The 17514-nt window shown below is 45.3% G+C and overlaps 1 protein-coding gene across 1 annotated transcript in view; it reads right to left on the bottom strand.

The window, feature by feature from the left end:
- Positions 1-328: 328 nt before the first annotated feature.
- The window catches only part of LOC138676989 (cytosolic purine 5'-nucleotidase-like), an 85501-nt gene continuing 68315 nt past the window's right edge, over positions 329-17514 (bottom strand). The window contains exons 15-18 of the mRNA XM_069766752.1: positions 10292-10352; positions 7656-7832; positions 2136-2225; positions 329-752 (exon numbers count right to left, since the gene is read on the bottom strand). Coding sequence (XP_069622853.1) covers positions 642-752; positions 2136-2225; positions 7656-7832; positions 10292-10352 — 439 coding nt within the window. The 3' untranslated portion in view covers positions 329-641. The remainder of the gene's footprint in view (positions 753-2135; positions 2226-7655; positions 7833-10291; positions 10353-17514) is intronic.

Here is a 17514-nt window from a genome sequence, read left to right as displayed (position 1 = left end):
CCCGGTGCTGATCCTGAGGACAGGAACCCAAAGTCGCACAGGTCAATGAGCATTGAGCATGTGCGATCACCATCCTAGAAACAGTGGTCGCACGTGCTCACTACTGATCTATTCTCGCAGGAGACTTTGGGACCCTCTTTCTCGTGATTATTGAGATTCTCAACATTAATACATTTATGAATATGACCAAAAATGATAATCTATAGGTTTGTAGTGCTCCATAATAGCATTTTTGGAGTTCAAAATGGCTAAGTGACAACCCCTTTGCCGGCTGTAATGACCGTCATTCCGATTGTGAAGGAATAAAAATTGGAAAAATTGCAAAATGTAACATTTTAACAGAAGAGGCTTGTAATTTGTTGTGATTTTCCTTTTTTTTTCATGAAAAGCAATTATTTATCTGCAATTATTCAGTGCCACACACAAATCTGCCCATTTATCCGATGCTGTAGACCAGGCGTTATATATAGTGTAAAAAATGTCCTGTAAACTGAGTTCATTCCTATAACAACTGCAACTCCCATCATTTCTCAACGCACGGTGTGTGATTATTGCCCCTCCAGCTGCCTTCTGCCATGAGTTTTTCAGCAAGTTTCTGATCTAATCCCATATGTGCCCGTCCCGCCGATGGCTGCTCAGGACTAGTACAGCATGACGCTAGGGGGAGTTTTCTCAGTTTCAGGCTTTAATGTTGGCGAGTCGTGAAGACTTAACCTGGCGGTGTTCACCAGCTGCAGCCAATCGTCTTGAACCTGAATCAGGAGAACAAAAATGGTGGAAGGGTTACTATTACACACAACGCTGGGACAGATTTACTAATCCTGGTCCCTCTTTAGACTACATACTTCGAAAATATGCCGGATGATAGATTTGGTGCACGGCGGCTTTGGCTCTGACATTGATAGCACTGCCATAGATTGCTGTACACCATCGCTACATTGCAATGTTATGCAGGTGAACGGGGTCACATTACAACTCACAAGGTATAGCATCATGATAAGGAAGTTTTGAAAAGAACCAGTTGGATATTTTGGGACTCGCTTGTACCTTATGGATCACAATGCAACCCCATTTATCTGCACTGTGCAGCGATTAGTGGCGATCTTCGGACTCACGACCTGCGATGCAGCCAAAGTCACCGAGTAGCCACAGCTTCAGACCTGTTTATCTAACTTTTTACCACTTTTTGTTGGCTCATTTTGAGCCTTTTTTTTTTTTTGCTCCTTAATTTTGGCACAATTTGGTGCACATCGAGGGTATGTGCACATGTTGCGGATTCGCAGCAGTTTTCCATCAGGTTTACAGTACTATGTAAACCTATGGAAAACCAAATCCGCAGTGCCCATCGTGCGGAAAATACAGCGTGGAAACGCTGCGTTGTATTTTCTGCAGCATGTCAATTCTTTGTGTGGATTCCACAGTGTTTTACACCTGCTCCTGTATAGGAATCCGCAGGTGGCAAAACGCAGGTGAAATACGCACAAAAAACGCAGAAAATCCATGGTAAATCCGCAGGTAAAGCGCAGTGCATTTTACCTGCGGATTTTTCAAAAATGGTGCGGAAAAATCCGCACACGGATCCGCAACGTGTGCACATAGCTTGAGACATTTTAAGCTCCTTTCTAGCAAGGCAGCACGACTCCTCATGAAGTCAACTCCAATTTTTCGTGTGAGCCGCTAGACATAGTAGAAACAGATGTAAAACTATACCAAATTTGCATGAAAATTTGACGCATTTTCCACCGAAGTCATGGCACACGTACAATAGTAAATCTGTGCTAATATCTTTATGTAAACCTGACATCCATCCAGAAAAATACCTAGGTGCGTCTTATGGTCCGGTGCGTCTTATAGTCCGAAAAATAAAGTAATTACGGTATACGGTTTTAATAATAGAAGTCAGTACAAGGCAAAGCCTAACATGGGTTCACATTTGACCTTCACATTCCCCTCGCCACAGACCAACACCGCCATGTATACATGCAAATGCACCACAGCAGGGTGGACCACCATCATGAATACAGCAGTCTGACTACTAGGAGTCCATTTTATTTTTCTTAAGGCTCAGGTAGCCATATGGCTCAATATTTTCTTAATTTTAACCACATCGGAGGTTACACATGTCCCGTACTTACATGTTCCCTTTTGATATATTTCAGATGTTGACCAAGAACCTTGCTGGCATCTGCTCCACTTACATGGTCCATTGTGGATTCATGTGGCATCTGGAAGCAATAACATATGAAAAGTTGTCATAGGGGAGGTATTACCGTAAATAACATAGAAACCTATTACTGCTAGATATGTGCTGCCCTGTCCAGTGTCCACCCCAACACTCCTAATCAGCCACATCAAAGCAGTTTTGACTTCTGCACCTGGAGTCCTGGGCACCTCTTGCACTTGATATGCTACACAACATCTGTCATGATGGAGGACAGGACTGGACGTTGGACCAGGGCAGTGCATATCTTTTTTTCTCAACTCTATTCACTATGTAAGATTATGTTTCCTATTCTTACTTTACTTTATTAAAGTTTGCATTGATGATACATGTCAAATATGAAATGACCTTAAAGACTTGTTTCATTAGGGTATTTAATTACATGGGTTACCCCACTGATGCCCATCTTTTGTGACCATCCACTATTCAGTTTGAGCAACACACAAAAAAATCTTAAAATGACAAGGGGCAATACATAGGGTGCTGGTCTCACAGAAAAACCCTCAGGGTTTGGATACCTAGCCTGCCGACAAGCGTCTCTTGCCTCACAAACTAGCTCATACCAAAAAGCTTGTCATGGTTCAGAACAGCTGAGGCCTCCTGTTACAGATTTTACATTGTGGCATAGGTGTTTTTGCTTTTTTTCCAAATGCTTCAGTGTGTGGATATATTGTTCATACATGTTATAGCGTCCCCTTCTGCTCTCTTGATTTTATCAACTCGTGAGAAGCTGGTGAGGAGAAATCGATTGTAATGTGTTGATTCTTGGGCACACATTAATCAAAACTGCTATTTTAAAAACTCCAAAAGTTGCAAAACGTTGGTGCAACTTCAACTTTTGGAAGAATTTTTCAACATTTCAAGCAGTTGTAAGCCTAATTCAGAGGTCTATGAAACACGATGTCCGGACTGGCTACGGATCTTCTGACTTGAGCTTGATAGCCTCCTAGGCATGCATGAGGCTGTCAAGTTTGGATCAAGAGACCCGAGGCCAGTACATGCTGTGCTTCATATACCTGTGAATGAGGCTTTATGCCATATTTTAGGCAAAAACTGCTGGATAAATCAGGGCCTTAATATCTGGCCTGCACTACAACAAGAATTTACTCTACGTCCAAAAATTTTAAAGTGTCTCGCCAGTAAAACATGGCAAGTGGACAGGGCAGGAGACAGGTAAGCTATGCCAGATATGCAAACAAACATGCTCCTTGTTCAGTTGTACTACACCATCTTATTTCCATGTCTCTCTACTTCATATAGGTTGTGGCTGCTGTTTCCTTTCTACTCTACTGCCTTTTGACATATTCTACACAGTCTCTATACATCAGTACATTAGCCCCTCTCCCATGTATAACTCTGAGGCCCTATTGACAGGTCTCAATCATGCAAAACCATATACCACAACCATAGAGCGCGCAAAACGCTCATACAAATCATTGAAACACCTGATCTTTCTCTTCCAGCTCCTTCTCTTAGTTGCTGGCGACATCTCTCCCAACCCTGGGCCTCTGTACACTACTATATCTAACACTCATCCTCCTACACATAGAAACCCTGCCAATCTTATAAATGTTCAGTACATGCCTTCTACTGTCTCTTTTAATTGTGCCCTCTGGAACTCACGGTCATTGTGCAATAAACTCTACATCCAAGATTTCTTCCTTTCAAATTCCCTTAACCTTCTGGCTCTCACTGAAACCTGGACCCAGCAGTCAGACACCACCGACGTGGCTGCTCTTTCATATTGTGTGCTACAATTTTCATATACCCCAGACCTGAGAGCAGACAACATGGAGGTATTGGTCTGTTCCTTTCATCACCATGACTTTTCCAGGCCATCTTCCCCCCGGTTCCCTCACTTATGTTTCCTTCCTTTGAAGTCCACACCGTCAGAATTTTCAAACCCTTCTCCCTGCGAGTTGCAGTTGTGTGTCGCTTTCCTGGCTCCTACCTTCAGTTTCTGGATCACTTTGCCACTTGACTTCCACACTTCCTATCCTGTAAAAGTCCCACTCTCATCATGAGGGATTTTAACATCCACATTGATGAGTCGCTCTCCCCATCTGCCTCTCATTTTTTTTCTCTAACTTCCTCCTTTGGCCTTTCACAGCTTACTAACTCTCCTACACATGAGGACGGGAATACTCTGGACCTTGCCTTCTCATGGCTCTGCTCGCTGCGTGACTTTACTAACTACCCTCTCCCACTCTCTGGCCACAACCTTCCTTCTTTCTCTGTCAAGAACTGTCTCAACACCCAAGACAACCCCACGTACCACACACAGAAATCCATGTGAAATCTATACCCTGCAGCTTATGAACAATCTACAGATAACTTTAGCTCCCATTTCCATCTCTTATGTCAAGACTTAGCATAGGTGTACCGAGCATCTTTCAGCAGAAGACTTAATTCACTATAAGTTCATGCTCAAAACTTATAACTCTACTCTCCATCTGGCTAAACAAGTCTACTTTACCACCCTCATCACATCTCTAGCCAACAATCCAAAACAACTCTTTGAAACCTTCCAATTCCTCCTTAGCCCTAAAGTACTGACGCCCATCAACAACCTAAGTGCTGACATTCTGGACACTTATTTCCTTCAAAAAATCAATCATATGGATCAAGACATTTTTGCACAATCCCTTCAGAGCCAAGATCCCCTTCCAACCTCAAATTCACTTTCCATCTTTGAGACTGACACAGAAGTGACCAGACTCCTCGCTTCTTCTCGCCCTACAACTTGCAGCAGTGACCCTACACCCTCACATTTTCTTCAGTCCTTCTCCCCAGCTGTCACTACCCACCTAACTAAAATATTTAACCTCTCATTCTTCGTGTATCTTTCCCTCATCATTCAAACATGCCATCATTAACCCCTTTACTTAAAAAGCTATCCCTTGACCAGAACTATGCTGCTAATACAGACAGCTCTCTAATCTTCCCTTTATCTCTAAACTCCTGGAATGCTTGGTACACTCCTGTCTCATCTACTCTTTCTCTTCTCGACACTTTACAATCTGGTTTCCACCCCTGACACTTTACTGAAATTGCCCTTACTAAAGTTTCTAATGACCTATTAACAGCAAAATTCAGTGGTCACTTCTTCCTGCTGATTCTCCTGGATCTCTCTGCCGCATTTGACACTGTGGATCACCAGCTCCTCCTCACTGTGCTCCACTCTGTCTCAAGAACACAGTTCTCTCTTGGTTCTCCTCCTATCTCTCCAAAACATAACTTGTGTTTTCTCCCTCTACTATCCTACCTATGGCCGACTTTGCAATTTCCTTGGATCGTTCAACCATAACTCTCAAGCAGCAAGCTTGCTGTCTTGGGGTCATATTTGACAGAGATCTGTCCTTTTATTTCTCATATCCACTCATTCGTGTCACCTGCACATTAAAAGCAAATCCAGAATCCGACCGTTTCTCACCTTTTGAAGCTACAAATACTTTTACTGTCGCTCTTATTCACTTTCTTCTGATCGACCTCCCTCTAACCAAACTTTCTTCTGTCCAATCCGTCCTGAATGCAGCAGCTAGGGTGGTATTTCACAGATGCCTCTACACTGTGCCAGTCCTTGCACTGGTTACCCATTCATTACAGAATACTATACAAACTCATCTCTCTCACCCACAAAGTCCTCCACAGTTCTGCACCGCCCAACATCTCCTCCCTCATTTCTGTCTATCGCTGTTCCCGTGCTCTCCGTTCTGCAACTGATTTAAGACTAATATCCTCCATAATCCGATCCTCGCACTTCTGTCTCCAAGACTTCTCCCATGCTGCGCCAGTATTCTGGAATGCACTACCCCAAACAATCTGACTAATATCTAGCCCCATGTTTTTAAGCGTGCTTTAAAACACATCTGTTTAGATAGGCCTATCACCTCCACTCACTAACCTAAAGGTACCTTCACACATAACGATATCGTTAACGATATTGTTGCTTTTTGTGACGTAGCAACGATATCGTTAAGGATATCGTTCTGTGTGACAGCGACCAACGATCAGGCCCCTGCTGGGAGATCGTTGGTCGCTGAACAAAGTCCAGAACTTTATTTCGTCGCTGGATCTCCCGTGGACATCGCTGGATCGGCGTGTGTGACACCGATCCAGCGATGTCTTCACTGGTAACCAGGGTAAACATCGGGTTACTAAGCGCAGGGCCGCGCTTAGTAACCCGATGTTTACCCTGGTTACCAGCGTAAAAGTAAAAAAAAACAAACACTACATACTTACCTACCGCTGTCTGTACCCGGCGCTGTGCTTCTCTGCTCTGGCTGTGAGCGTCGGTCATCCGGAAAGCAGAGCGGTGACGTCACCGTTCTGCTTTCCGGCCGCTGTGCTCACAGCCAGTACAGAGAAGCACAGCGCCGGGGACAGACAGCGGTAGGTAAGTATGTAGTGTTTGTTTTTTTTTACTTTTACGCTGGTAACCAGGGTAAACATCAGGTTACTAAGCGCGGCCCTGCGCTTAGTTACCCCATGTTTACCCTGGTTACTCGGGGACTTCGGGATCGTTGGTCGCTGGAGAGCGGTCTGTGTGACAGCTCTCCAGCGACCAAACAGCGACGCTGCAGCGATCCGGATCGTTGTCGGTATCGCTGCAGCGTCGCTTAATGTGAAGGGGCCTTAACTCTGCTCCTTCCTATTCATCTGTCTCCACATCCTCCCTGCACCCAATAGCCCACGGTAACTGCACTCAGACAGATCCTGGCTGATGACGGATCATACAGCTTTATATGATAACCGTTATTTATTATAATGATGTCTGGACCGTACCTGACAGCCCATTCTACCTATCGTGTCCCCCTATTTCCTTATAGATTGTAGCTTGTGAGCAGCAAGACCCTCACTCCTCTTGCAGACCTGCAGAATATGTTGGCGCTATAGAAATAAAAATTATTATTATGATTCTGAATCACTCTCTCCCCCATAAGACAAGAGGATTGGGGTTGTCTGGCTGAGCTTCTCATTATATGTGACCACCGGCACTAGATAATTTAGGGTATGACAACACTGCCTGCACTGCATCCATGCTTTCTGGGTTTGCAGGTGGAAAATCCTCGGCATGGTTTTTGTAGCAGCAAAGTGGATGAGATGTTAACAAATCTGATCTATGATCTGTAGAAATCTGCACGGAAATTATGCTGTGGAGTGAGTTTATATCCACAATGTGGCCGTTTATGTCGGAGATTTCACTCGCTGCAGTCCATAGGGTGACATTTGTGTTGGAAGAGTCTGCAAAATTCCCCTAGGTGACCATTGGGAGAGGGTCTTGGACCATCACTGGGGATGGGGGACGCCATGAGGATTCGTTTATCCCATATCAGAGCACTACGTCAGAGCTGTACTTTGTGAGTGTTCCCTCTATGTGACATCAATGTTGGATTTACATGGTCATATAGCCGGGGCTGGTCCAGATACAAACCAGTACAGGAAGCGCTCGGAACACGTAGCTGAAGGAATAGTACAGGAGGTTGAGGAAGGAGGACGCGTACAGGTCTGCGTAACGGATCAGCTGGCTGGAGAAGAGCGTCTGCCGGGAACCGCTGCGGAACAGGCTGCCCATCTTCCCGTAACATGAGTCCATCTCTTGGGTAATTTTCTGTGAAGAAGATCACACTTTTACAAGAAATGCAACTACTGGTGAACTACTCATAATATACTCTATAAGGACAAAAGCATATTACACCTACAGGAGATCTTATGACCTGCCATTCTAAATCCATAGGCTTTACTATGGGGTTGTCCACCATTGCAGCTATTACAGCTTCCACTCTTCTTTGAAAGGTTTCTACAAGATTTTGGAGGTGTCTATGGGAATCTCAGCCCATTTATCCAAATGATCATTTGAGGTCAGACACTGATGTTGGAGGAGAGACCGGGATCACAATCTCCGATCTAGTTCATCCAAAAGTGTTCAGTAGAGTTGAGGCCCAGGCTCTGTGTGGACGGTCAAGTTCTTCCAAACGAAAGTTGCCCAACCAAGTTTGAAGCAACAACTGTACAAAATACCCTGGTAAGCTGAAGGATTAAGATTTCCCTTCACTGGAACTAAGAGGACGATCCCTGAAAACCAACACCAGAGCATATCCCTCTTCCATCAACGTTACAGCTGGCACAATGCCGTTGGGCAGGTAACATTCTCCAGGCATTCACCAAACCACCGGTGGTCTCAGATAGAGAAGTGTGATCCATCACTGCACAGAACATGTTTCCTCTGCTCCACAGTCCAGTGGTGGTGACTTTACACCACTCCATCCAAGACTTGGTATTGTGCTTGATGATTTAAGGCTGCATGCAGCTGCTTTGCCATGAATCTCCAGGCGGGGGCGCAATGTTTGTGTCACGCTGTAGTACTGAGGTGGCAGCCGAGTAGTCAGAGAGCCGAGTCAATACCAGGAGATAACGCAGTATCAAGAGATAACCATGGAGCAGAGTCAGACAAGAGCAAAAGATCAGTACAGGTCAGTAGCAGAAATACCAGAAGGAAGAGACAGAATCAGGTCAGAGCCAAGCAAAAGTCAGTATCGGGAAATCCAAACGCACAAGGGAAAAGGGCAGGAACAGCTAGAAGGAAGGTAAACAGACATGGGTCGGGTCAGAAAAGCGCAGCAGGACAGATCAGGGACTCACCAGAGCCAGCTAGAACGCCGCCGAAGGCAAACAATATAACTGGCACTGCGGACAGGTAGCAGCACCAAGATATAGCAGACCGGACATGGGAACGAGGCAGGGAAAGTTAACCCCTGACAAGATCAGACCGGGAAAGGAAAGGCAAAACCAAAACCCGGCCTGGATCTTGACAGTTTGTGCTGAGTTTAATACCAGAGGAGGCCTGGACAGTTATGAAGTCAGCAAAGCATGGTAACTTTCCTGTCCTCTGTTCCTCAGCACTTGGTGACCCTGCTCTGTAACGTTACGGGGTCTCCACTTCGTGGCTGAGATGCTGCGGTTCCTTCCCATCTCAATATTATCACTCACAGATGATGGGGTAAGATTTAGGAGGGAAAAAATGCCATGATCAGACTTGTTACCCCAGTGGCCCCAATTACAGCACCGCACTGGTATCAGTGAGATCTTTACCACCCATTCTGTCACATGTTAGTAAAGGCAGACGGCATGGCGGGGGTACTGCGGTTATACACTGGGGGCAATGGGACTGAAGGAAAAACCCAAATTTAAGATTAAGGCTATGTTCACACTTTGCGTTGTCCTTCTGCGGATTCTCCTGCAGCGGATTTGATAAATCTGCAGGGCAAAACAACTGCGGTTCTCCCTGCAGATTTATCGCGGTTTGTTCCGCGGTTTCCGCTGCGGGTTTCCGCCTATACTATTGATGCTGCATATGCAGCAATATGCAGCATCAATAGTAATGTTAAAAATAATAAAAATTGGTTATACTCACCCTCTGACGTCCCGATCTCCTCGGCGCTGCACCCGGCGGTCCGGTTCCAAAGATGCTGTGCGAGAAGGACCCTTCGTGACGTCACGGTCATGTGACCGCGACATCACCGCAGGTCCTGGTCGCACAGCAACTCTGACCGGACGGCCGCGTGCAGCGCTGAGACTTCAGAGGGTGAGTATAACATGATTTTTTATTTTTTAACCCCAAATATGGTTCCCAGGGCCTGGAGGAGAGTCTCCTCTCCTCCACCCCGGGTAGGAACCGCACATTATCCGCTTACTTCCCGCAACGTGGGCACAGCCCCATGCGGGAAGTAAGCGGTTCAATGTATTCCTATGGGTGCAGAATCGCAGCGATTCTGCACAAAGAAGTGACATGCTGCGGGTTTTAAACCGCTGCGTTCCCGCGCGGTTTTTCCCGCAACATGTGCACAGCGGTTTGCGGTTTCCATAGGGTTTACATGTTACTGTAAACGCTATGGAAACTGCTGCGGACCCGCAGCATCAAAATCGCGGCGGTTCCGCGGTAAAAACCGCAAAGTGTGAACCCAGCCTAAGAGGTTTGCCCCAATATTTGCTTTTATATATTGTATATACACATGCGCAGACAGACATGTACAGGTCGTTGACTCGCAGACAGCAGAGGGGTCACATTACCTGAATCTTCTTCTGAATGGAGCTGATATTTGGCTGCTCACAGCTGCCGCTGTCTATGTGTCTGGAGGAAACATGAATATACAAGGATAATTAGGTAACTAGACTGATTATGGATATTAATAGTAATTATTTCCTGCGTATTCACACTAGTAAAAATGCTCCTCTAATAGACAGAGAGATGGTTTCCGCTAATCTGTCATCTGATGATCTGGTTCATGATTCAGTCTCCCCACGTCTGAAACAAAACACTAGTAAATGTAGTGTCAAGTGCAACCATCAATATATCATGCTCCAGGTCTAGACATTAATCTTTAACCGGTGTTTTTTTTTCCTATAATTCCAGTATTTTCATCTATCTGCTGTTCTGTGATCCTGCCATATAACACCAGGCAATACAATATAAGATAAAGTCAGCATTAGGCTAGCGAAGATCTAAGGGGTAGAAATTCTTCTAAAAGGGAATCTGTCACCAGGTTTTTGCCACGTAATCTGAAAGCAGCATAACAAGGAGGCAGTCACATGGATTCCAGCGATGTGTCACTTACTGGGCTGATCCCTGTAGGTTTGATAAAATCACTGTTTCACCAGCAGAAGATTATCACTAGGGCACTAGTAACTTGCTGCCATGTATTCCAACCCCACCCCCCACCACTCATAGGCAGGCTATGCACAGTGTACACAGAAAGCTGCCAATCAGTGGTGTGGGCGGGGTTATACAGAGCTCAGCATTCCAAGAACTGGTTGATCTGCAGCAGATAAAACAGTGATTTTATCAAAACTGCATCAAGCAGCCCATTAAGTTATATATCTCTGGAATCAGTGTCTCTGCCCCTACATTATGCTGCTCTCAGATGGGGTAGCAAAAAATGGTCACAAATTCCCTTTAATGAAACTGCCTAGCTGGTGTAAGGAGACTTATAGGCAATGCAATGCTTCCTGGGGCATTTAAGTTGCAAATAACCTCTGTACAGAGCGGAACTGCTAATGCGGCCTGTTGTAATTAACAATCCTAGAAGTCAAAATTGACTCTTTAAACAGCCTTTCCACATTATTTATGATATAAAGTCAAACAAAAATCACCAACTTGGCAAGGTTGTTAAGGAAAAACTTTACCTCCTAGACCACTTGTCAGGGGCCTCTTATGCAGACTACTACGTGTCCCACTTTGCAATTATGCAAGAACCCCAAAACTGATGTGTGCAAGTGGAGATTTAGTTTGGCTTTATATCATAAGGGCATATGTGAGGGATGTGCCGGGATCGTGCAAACATCCCTTGTTCTCATGATGTTGTATATATGTGCATTACTGCAGTATATTTACTAAATTGTGTTTTGTACATTCTTTGGCTAGTAGGGTGAATTACCTCAGATTGGCCACTAGATGGGGCATAGTTGAACATGGGAAATAGTTATGGTTCACATAGGAGGGGCACAGTGGGATAAGTTAGGAGGGACTTCCTGATAGGGGTCAGTCGGGGTGAGGGCGCCCATCGGCTCAGGAGGGCTGGCTAGCCCTGGGCAACATCGTGTCACGCAACGTTCAGCTCAAGCTGAAGGCCCAACATATATTCATGACCAGGATTGTTACAGAGGGATCTACAGCAGTGCAGCAGGGTGGGCAGTGCAGAATAAGTGGGTCTGCAGTTGCCACCAGAAGACCAAGCAGTTCAGGCAGGTTACCCAGGATGTGGCAGCTTATCACGTGGGCGGATGCCCTCAGGACTGGGGCGAAGCGGTCGTGGAGGCCCTTTAACAGATTAAGCCTGCACAGGGTAGACACTGAGGATACGGAAGGTACGGTCTGTCCCGGAAACGAGCTTAGTGGTAGAGAGAGAAGTGAAGGGAGAGAAGAGAAGTTGTATGTTGTGAACCCTGATGATGATGATGCTGGAAAGGATATGAATATGCTGTGTACAAGTCTCAGTAAACTTGCTCCGTTAAAAGTTGAACTGGACTGTGACTCCGTTATTTCTAAAGTGGATCTGGAAGTCCTCCAGAAACGTACAGAGGACCCTGATGGAGCTGTGAAAGGTGCAGCAGGCATGCTGAGTGATGAGCAGCGTGTTTATGTGATGGGAGGCCAGGGCCCACTGTTGCAGATGCTGGTGGCCATGACTACTGCCCTGACCGTCCCTCACACATATTTACAGCCATTGAACAACTGTCGATAGGCAGATTATTAATCTCTTCACCTCCGAGCCTCTTTTCACCTTCCTGACCAGGCCAATTTTTACAATTCTGACCAGTGTCACTTTATGAGGTAATAACTCTGGAATGTTTTGTCATGACACATTGTACTTTATGGTAGTGGTAAATTTAGGTCGATTTCTTTTTGTGTTTATTTATGAACATATCAGAATTTTGGAAAAAATTCACATTTTTTTTAAACTTTTAACTTTTACACCTTTAATCAGAAAGTTCTATCACACAAAATCTATATATAATTGTCTAAGGGGCACTTCCGTCTGTCTGTCACGGAAATCCCACGTCGCTGATTGGTCGCGGCCTGGCAGCCGCGACCAATCAGCGACGGGCACAGACCGGCCGCGAATTCGCCCCTTCCTACTCTCTGTCAGTGCCCCCTCCAATCAGCGCTCACACGGTTAATGGCTGCGTTACACCGCATTATGTTGCGGTGTAACGCAGTCCGTTAACACTGCTATTAACCCAGTGTGACCAACTTTTTACTATTGACGCTGCCTATGCAGCATCAATAGTAAAAAGATCTAATGTTAAAAATAATAAACAAAATAAAAAATCATTATATTCTCACCTTCGGTCGCCTTTCCCGCTGCTCCTCGCAACGCTCCGGGCCATGTATTGCGGTCTCGCGAGATGATGACGTAGCGAGACCGCAATGCATTCTTGGAACCGGACCGTCGCGAGGAGCATCGGTAAACGCCTGGGCTGGATCCGGGGGCTGACGGAAGGTGAGTATATAACTATTTTTTATTTTAATTCTTTTTTTTAAACAGGGATATGGTGCCCACATTGCTATATACTACGTGGGCTGTGTTATATACTGCCTGGGCTGTGTTATATAATACGTCTCTGCTATATACTACGTGGCTGTGGTACATATTACATGGCTGAGCAATATACTACATCGCTGTGCTCTATACTACGTGGCTTGTGTTATATACTACGTCTCTGTGCTATTTACTATGTGGCTGTGCTATATACTACATGGCTGTGCTATATACTACATGGCTGTGCTATATACTACATGGCTGTGCTATATACTACATGGCTGTGCAATATATTACGTGGCTGGGCAATATACTACGTGTCTGTGCTATATACTACGGGGGCTGTGCTATATACTACGTGGCTGGGCAATATACTACGTGGGCTGTGCTATATACTACGTGGGCTGTGTTATATACTGCGTGGGCTGTGCTGTATACTACGGGGCTGTGCTATATACTACGTGGCTGGGCAATATACTACGTGGGCTGTGTTATATACTACGTGGGCTGTGTTATATACTACATGGGCTGTATGCTACTTGGCTGTGCTATATTTCTCTGCTGTATCTGTGCATCATGAATCGTGGTATGTTGTGAATTCTGTGGCAGAGCTCCCTCCTGTGGTCACAAGTGGTACTTCGGCTGATTCTCTCTGTGAGCTTCTGTTGGTGGAGGGAAGTGGTACTGCGGCTTCTGAGTTTCCTCCCTCAGGTGATCTGGTGAGGTCGTTAGGTGCTTCTCTACTTAACTCCACCTAATGCTTTGATCCTGGCTTCCTGTCAATGTTCCAGTGTTGGACTTGCTTTTCCCTGGATCATTCCTGTGGCCTGCTGCTCTGCATAGCTAAGTTCTTCTTTACTATTTGTTTGCTATTTTTTCTGTCCAGCTTGTCTAATTTGTTGCTGGAAGCTCTGGGACGCAAAGGGTGTACCTCCGTGCCGTTAGTTCGGTACGGAGGGTCTTTTTGCCCCCTTTGCGTGGTTTTCTTTAGGGTTTTGTGTAGACCGCAAAGTTACCTTTTCTATCCTCGCTCTGTTAAGAAAGTCGGGCCTCACTTTGCTGAATCTATTTCATCTCTACGTTTGTCTTTTCATCTTAACTCACAGTCATTATATGTGGGGGGCTGCCTTTTCCTTTGGGGTATTTCTCTGAGGCAAGGTAGGCTTATTTTCTATCTTCAGGCTAGTTAGTTTCTCAGGCTGTGCCGAGTTGCATAGGCAGAGTTAGGCGCAATCCACGGCTGCCTCTAGTGTTGTTTGGAGAGGATTAGGGATTGCGGTCTGCAGAGTTCCCACATCTCAGAGCTCGTTCTATGATTTTGGGTTATTGTCTGATCACTGTATGTGCTCTGACCGCTATGTCCATTGTGGTACTGAATTGCCTTTCATAACAGTACAGGAAGCCCAAAGTACTAATGATTCTCAATAGAGGGAAAGGAGAAGTTCTGAGACCATTTTTTTTTTCTTTGCACTGTGTTTTGCCTTTTTTTTCCCCTAGACATTTGGGTGGTTCAGTACACAGGTGTAGCGATGGACATTAGAAGTCTGTCTTCATTTGTGGATCAGCTCTCGGCAAGAGTACAAAAGATTCAAGACACTATTGATCAGAAATCTATGTTAGAACCAAGAATTCCTATTCCTGATTTGTTTTTTGGAGATAGAACTAAGTTTCTGAGTTTCAAAAAAAATTGTAAATTATTTCTGGCCTTGAAACCTCGCTCCTCTGGTGATCCAGTTCAACAGGTTTTGATTGTTATTTCTTTTTTGCGCGGCGACCCTCAGGACTGGGCATTTTCTCTTGCGCCAGGAGATCCTGCATTGAGTAATATCGATGCGTTTTTCCTGGCGCTCGGATTGCTGTACGATGAACCTAATTCAGTGGATCAGGCAGAGAAAAATTTGCTGGCTCTTTGTCAGGGTCAGGATGAGATAGAGGTATATTGTCAGAAATTTAGAAAGTGGTCCGTGCTCACTCAATGGAATGAATCTGCGCTGGCAGCTATGTTCAGAAAGGGTCTCTCTGAAGCCCTTAAGGATGTCATGGTGGGATTTCCTATGCCTGCTGGTTTGAATGAATCTATGTCTTTGGCCATTCAGATTGGTCGACGCTTGCGTGAGCGTAAATCTGTGCACCATTTGGCGGTATTACCTGAGCTTAAACCTGAGCCTATGCAGTGCGATAGGACTTTGACCAGAGTTGAACGGCAAGAACACAGACGTCTGAATGGGCTGTGTTTCTACTGTGGTGATTCCACTCATGCTATCTCTGATTGTCCTAAGCGCACTAAGCGGTTCGCTAGGTCTGCCACCATTGGTACGGTACAGTCAAAATTTCTTCTGTCCGTTACCTTGATCTGTTTTTTGTCATCGTATTCTGTCATGGCATTTGTGGATTCAGGCGCTGCCCTGAATTTGATGGACTTGGAGTATGCTAAGCGTTGTGGGTTTCTCTTAGAGCCCTTGCAGTGTCCTATTCCATTGAGAGGAATTGATGCCACGCCTTTGGCCAAGAATAAGCCTCAATACTGGACCCAGCTGACCATGTGCATGGCTCCTGCACATCAGGAGGTTATTCGCTTTCTGGTGTTGCATAATCTGCATGATGTGGTCGTGTTGGGGTTGTCATGGCTACAAGCCCATAATCCAGTATTAGATTGGAAATCCATGTCGGTGTCCAGCTGGGGTTGTCAGGGGGTACATGGTGATGTTCCATTTCTGTCAATTTCGTCATCCACCCCTTCTGAGGTTCCACAGTTCTTGTCTGATTACCGGGATGTATTTGATGAGCCCAAGTCCGATGCCCTACCTCCGCATAGGGATTGTGATTGTGCTATCAATTTGATTCCTGGCAGTAAATTCCCAAAAGGTCGACTGTTTAATTTATCCGTGCCTGAGCACGCCGCTATGCGCAGTTATGTGAAGGAATCCCTGGAGAAGGGGCATATTCGCCCGTCATCGTCACCATTAGGAGCAGGGTTCTTTTTTGTAGCCAAGAAGGATGGTTCGCTGAGACCTTGTATAGATTACTGTCATGATTCCAATGGCAGGGAATCACAAAAGGACAAGCACCAACGAGCTCTAGGGTGATGGAACCTGAGCTGACCGCGACCCTAAACCTGAACACACAAATAACAATAGCCGGGGAACGTGCCTACGTTGATCCTAGACGTCTCGCACCAGCCGAAGATGTAACTTCCCCTATTAGAAGAAACACAGACCTCTCTTGCCTCCAGAGAAATACCCCACAGAAATAGCAGCCCCCCACATATAATGACGGTGAAATGAGAGGAAGGCACATACACAGTATGAAAACAGATTCAGCAAAATGAGGCCCGCTAAAACTAGATAGCAGAGGATACAAAAGTAAACTGCGCTGTCAGCAAAAAACCCTTCAAAAAACCATCCTGTAATTACTTGAACTCATGTTCCAACTCATGGAACATGAGGAGCAATTACAGCCCACTAGAGCAACCAGCAGCAAAGAAACAATTATATGCAAGCTGGACAAGACAAAAATAAAGCAAAACGTGGAACAAGAAAATCAAAACTTAGCTTGTCCTGAAGATTACTGAAGCCAGAAGCTGAGGTAACAAAACACTCTGATAACCTTGATAGCCGGCGGGGAAATGACAAGAAAGCCCGGTTAAATAGGAAACTCCCAAATCCTAATAGAACAGGTGGACACCAGAGACAGCAGAACACAAATCACCCAGTACCATCAGGGAGCCCAAAAACAGAACTCACAACAGATTACCGCCTTCTAAATAAGATCACGGTTAAATTTCAGTACCCCTTGCCATTGTTATCTGATTTGTTTGCTCGGATTAAGGGGGCTAGTTGGTTCACCAAGATAGATCTTCGTGGTGCGTATAATCTGGTGCGAATCAGGCGAGGAGATGAATGGAAAACTGCATTTAATACGCCCGAGGGTCATTTTGAGTATCTAGTGATGCCATTCGGACTTGCCAATGCTCCATCAGTGTTTCAGTCCTTTATGCATGACATCTTCCGAGAGTACCTGGATAAATTCCTGATTGTGTACTTGGATGACATTTTGATCTTCTCGGATGATTGGGAGTCTCATGTGAAGCAGGTCAGAACAGTTTTTCAGGTCCTGCGTGCTAATTCTTTGTTTGTGAAGGGATCAAAGTGTCTCTTTGGTGTGCAGAAGGTTTCATTTTTGGGGTTCATCTTTTCCCCTTCTACTATCGAGATGGATCCTGTTAAGGTCCAAGCCATCCATGATTGGACTCAG

The sequence above is a fragment of the Ranitomeya imitator genome, chromosome 4, assembly GCF_032444005.1.
Source record: "Ranitomeya imitator isolate aRanImi1 chromosome 4, aRanImi1.pri, whole genome shotgun sequence".
Classification (NCBI taxonomy): domain Eukaryota; kingdom Metazoa; phylum Chordata; class Amphibia; order Anura; family Dendrobatidae; genus Ranitomeya; species Ranitomeya imitator.
Note: the sequence above shows the minus strand (reverse complement) of the source record. Positions and strands in the feature narration are given on the sequence as shown.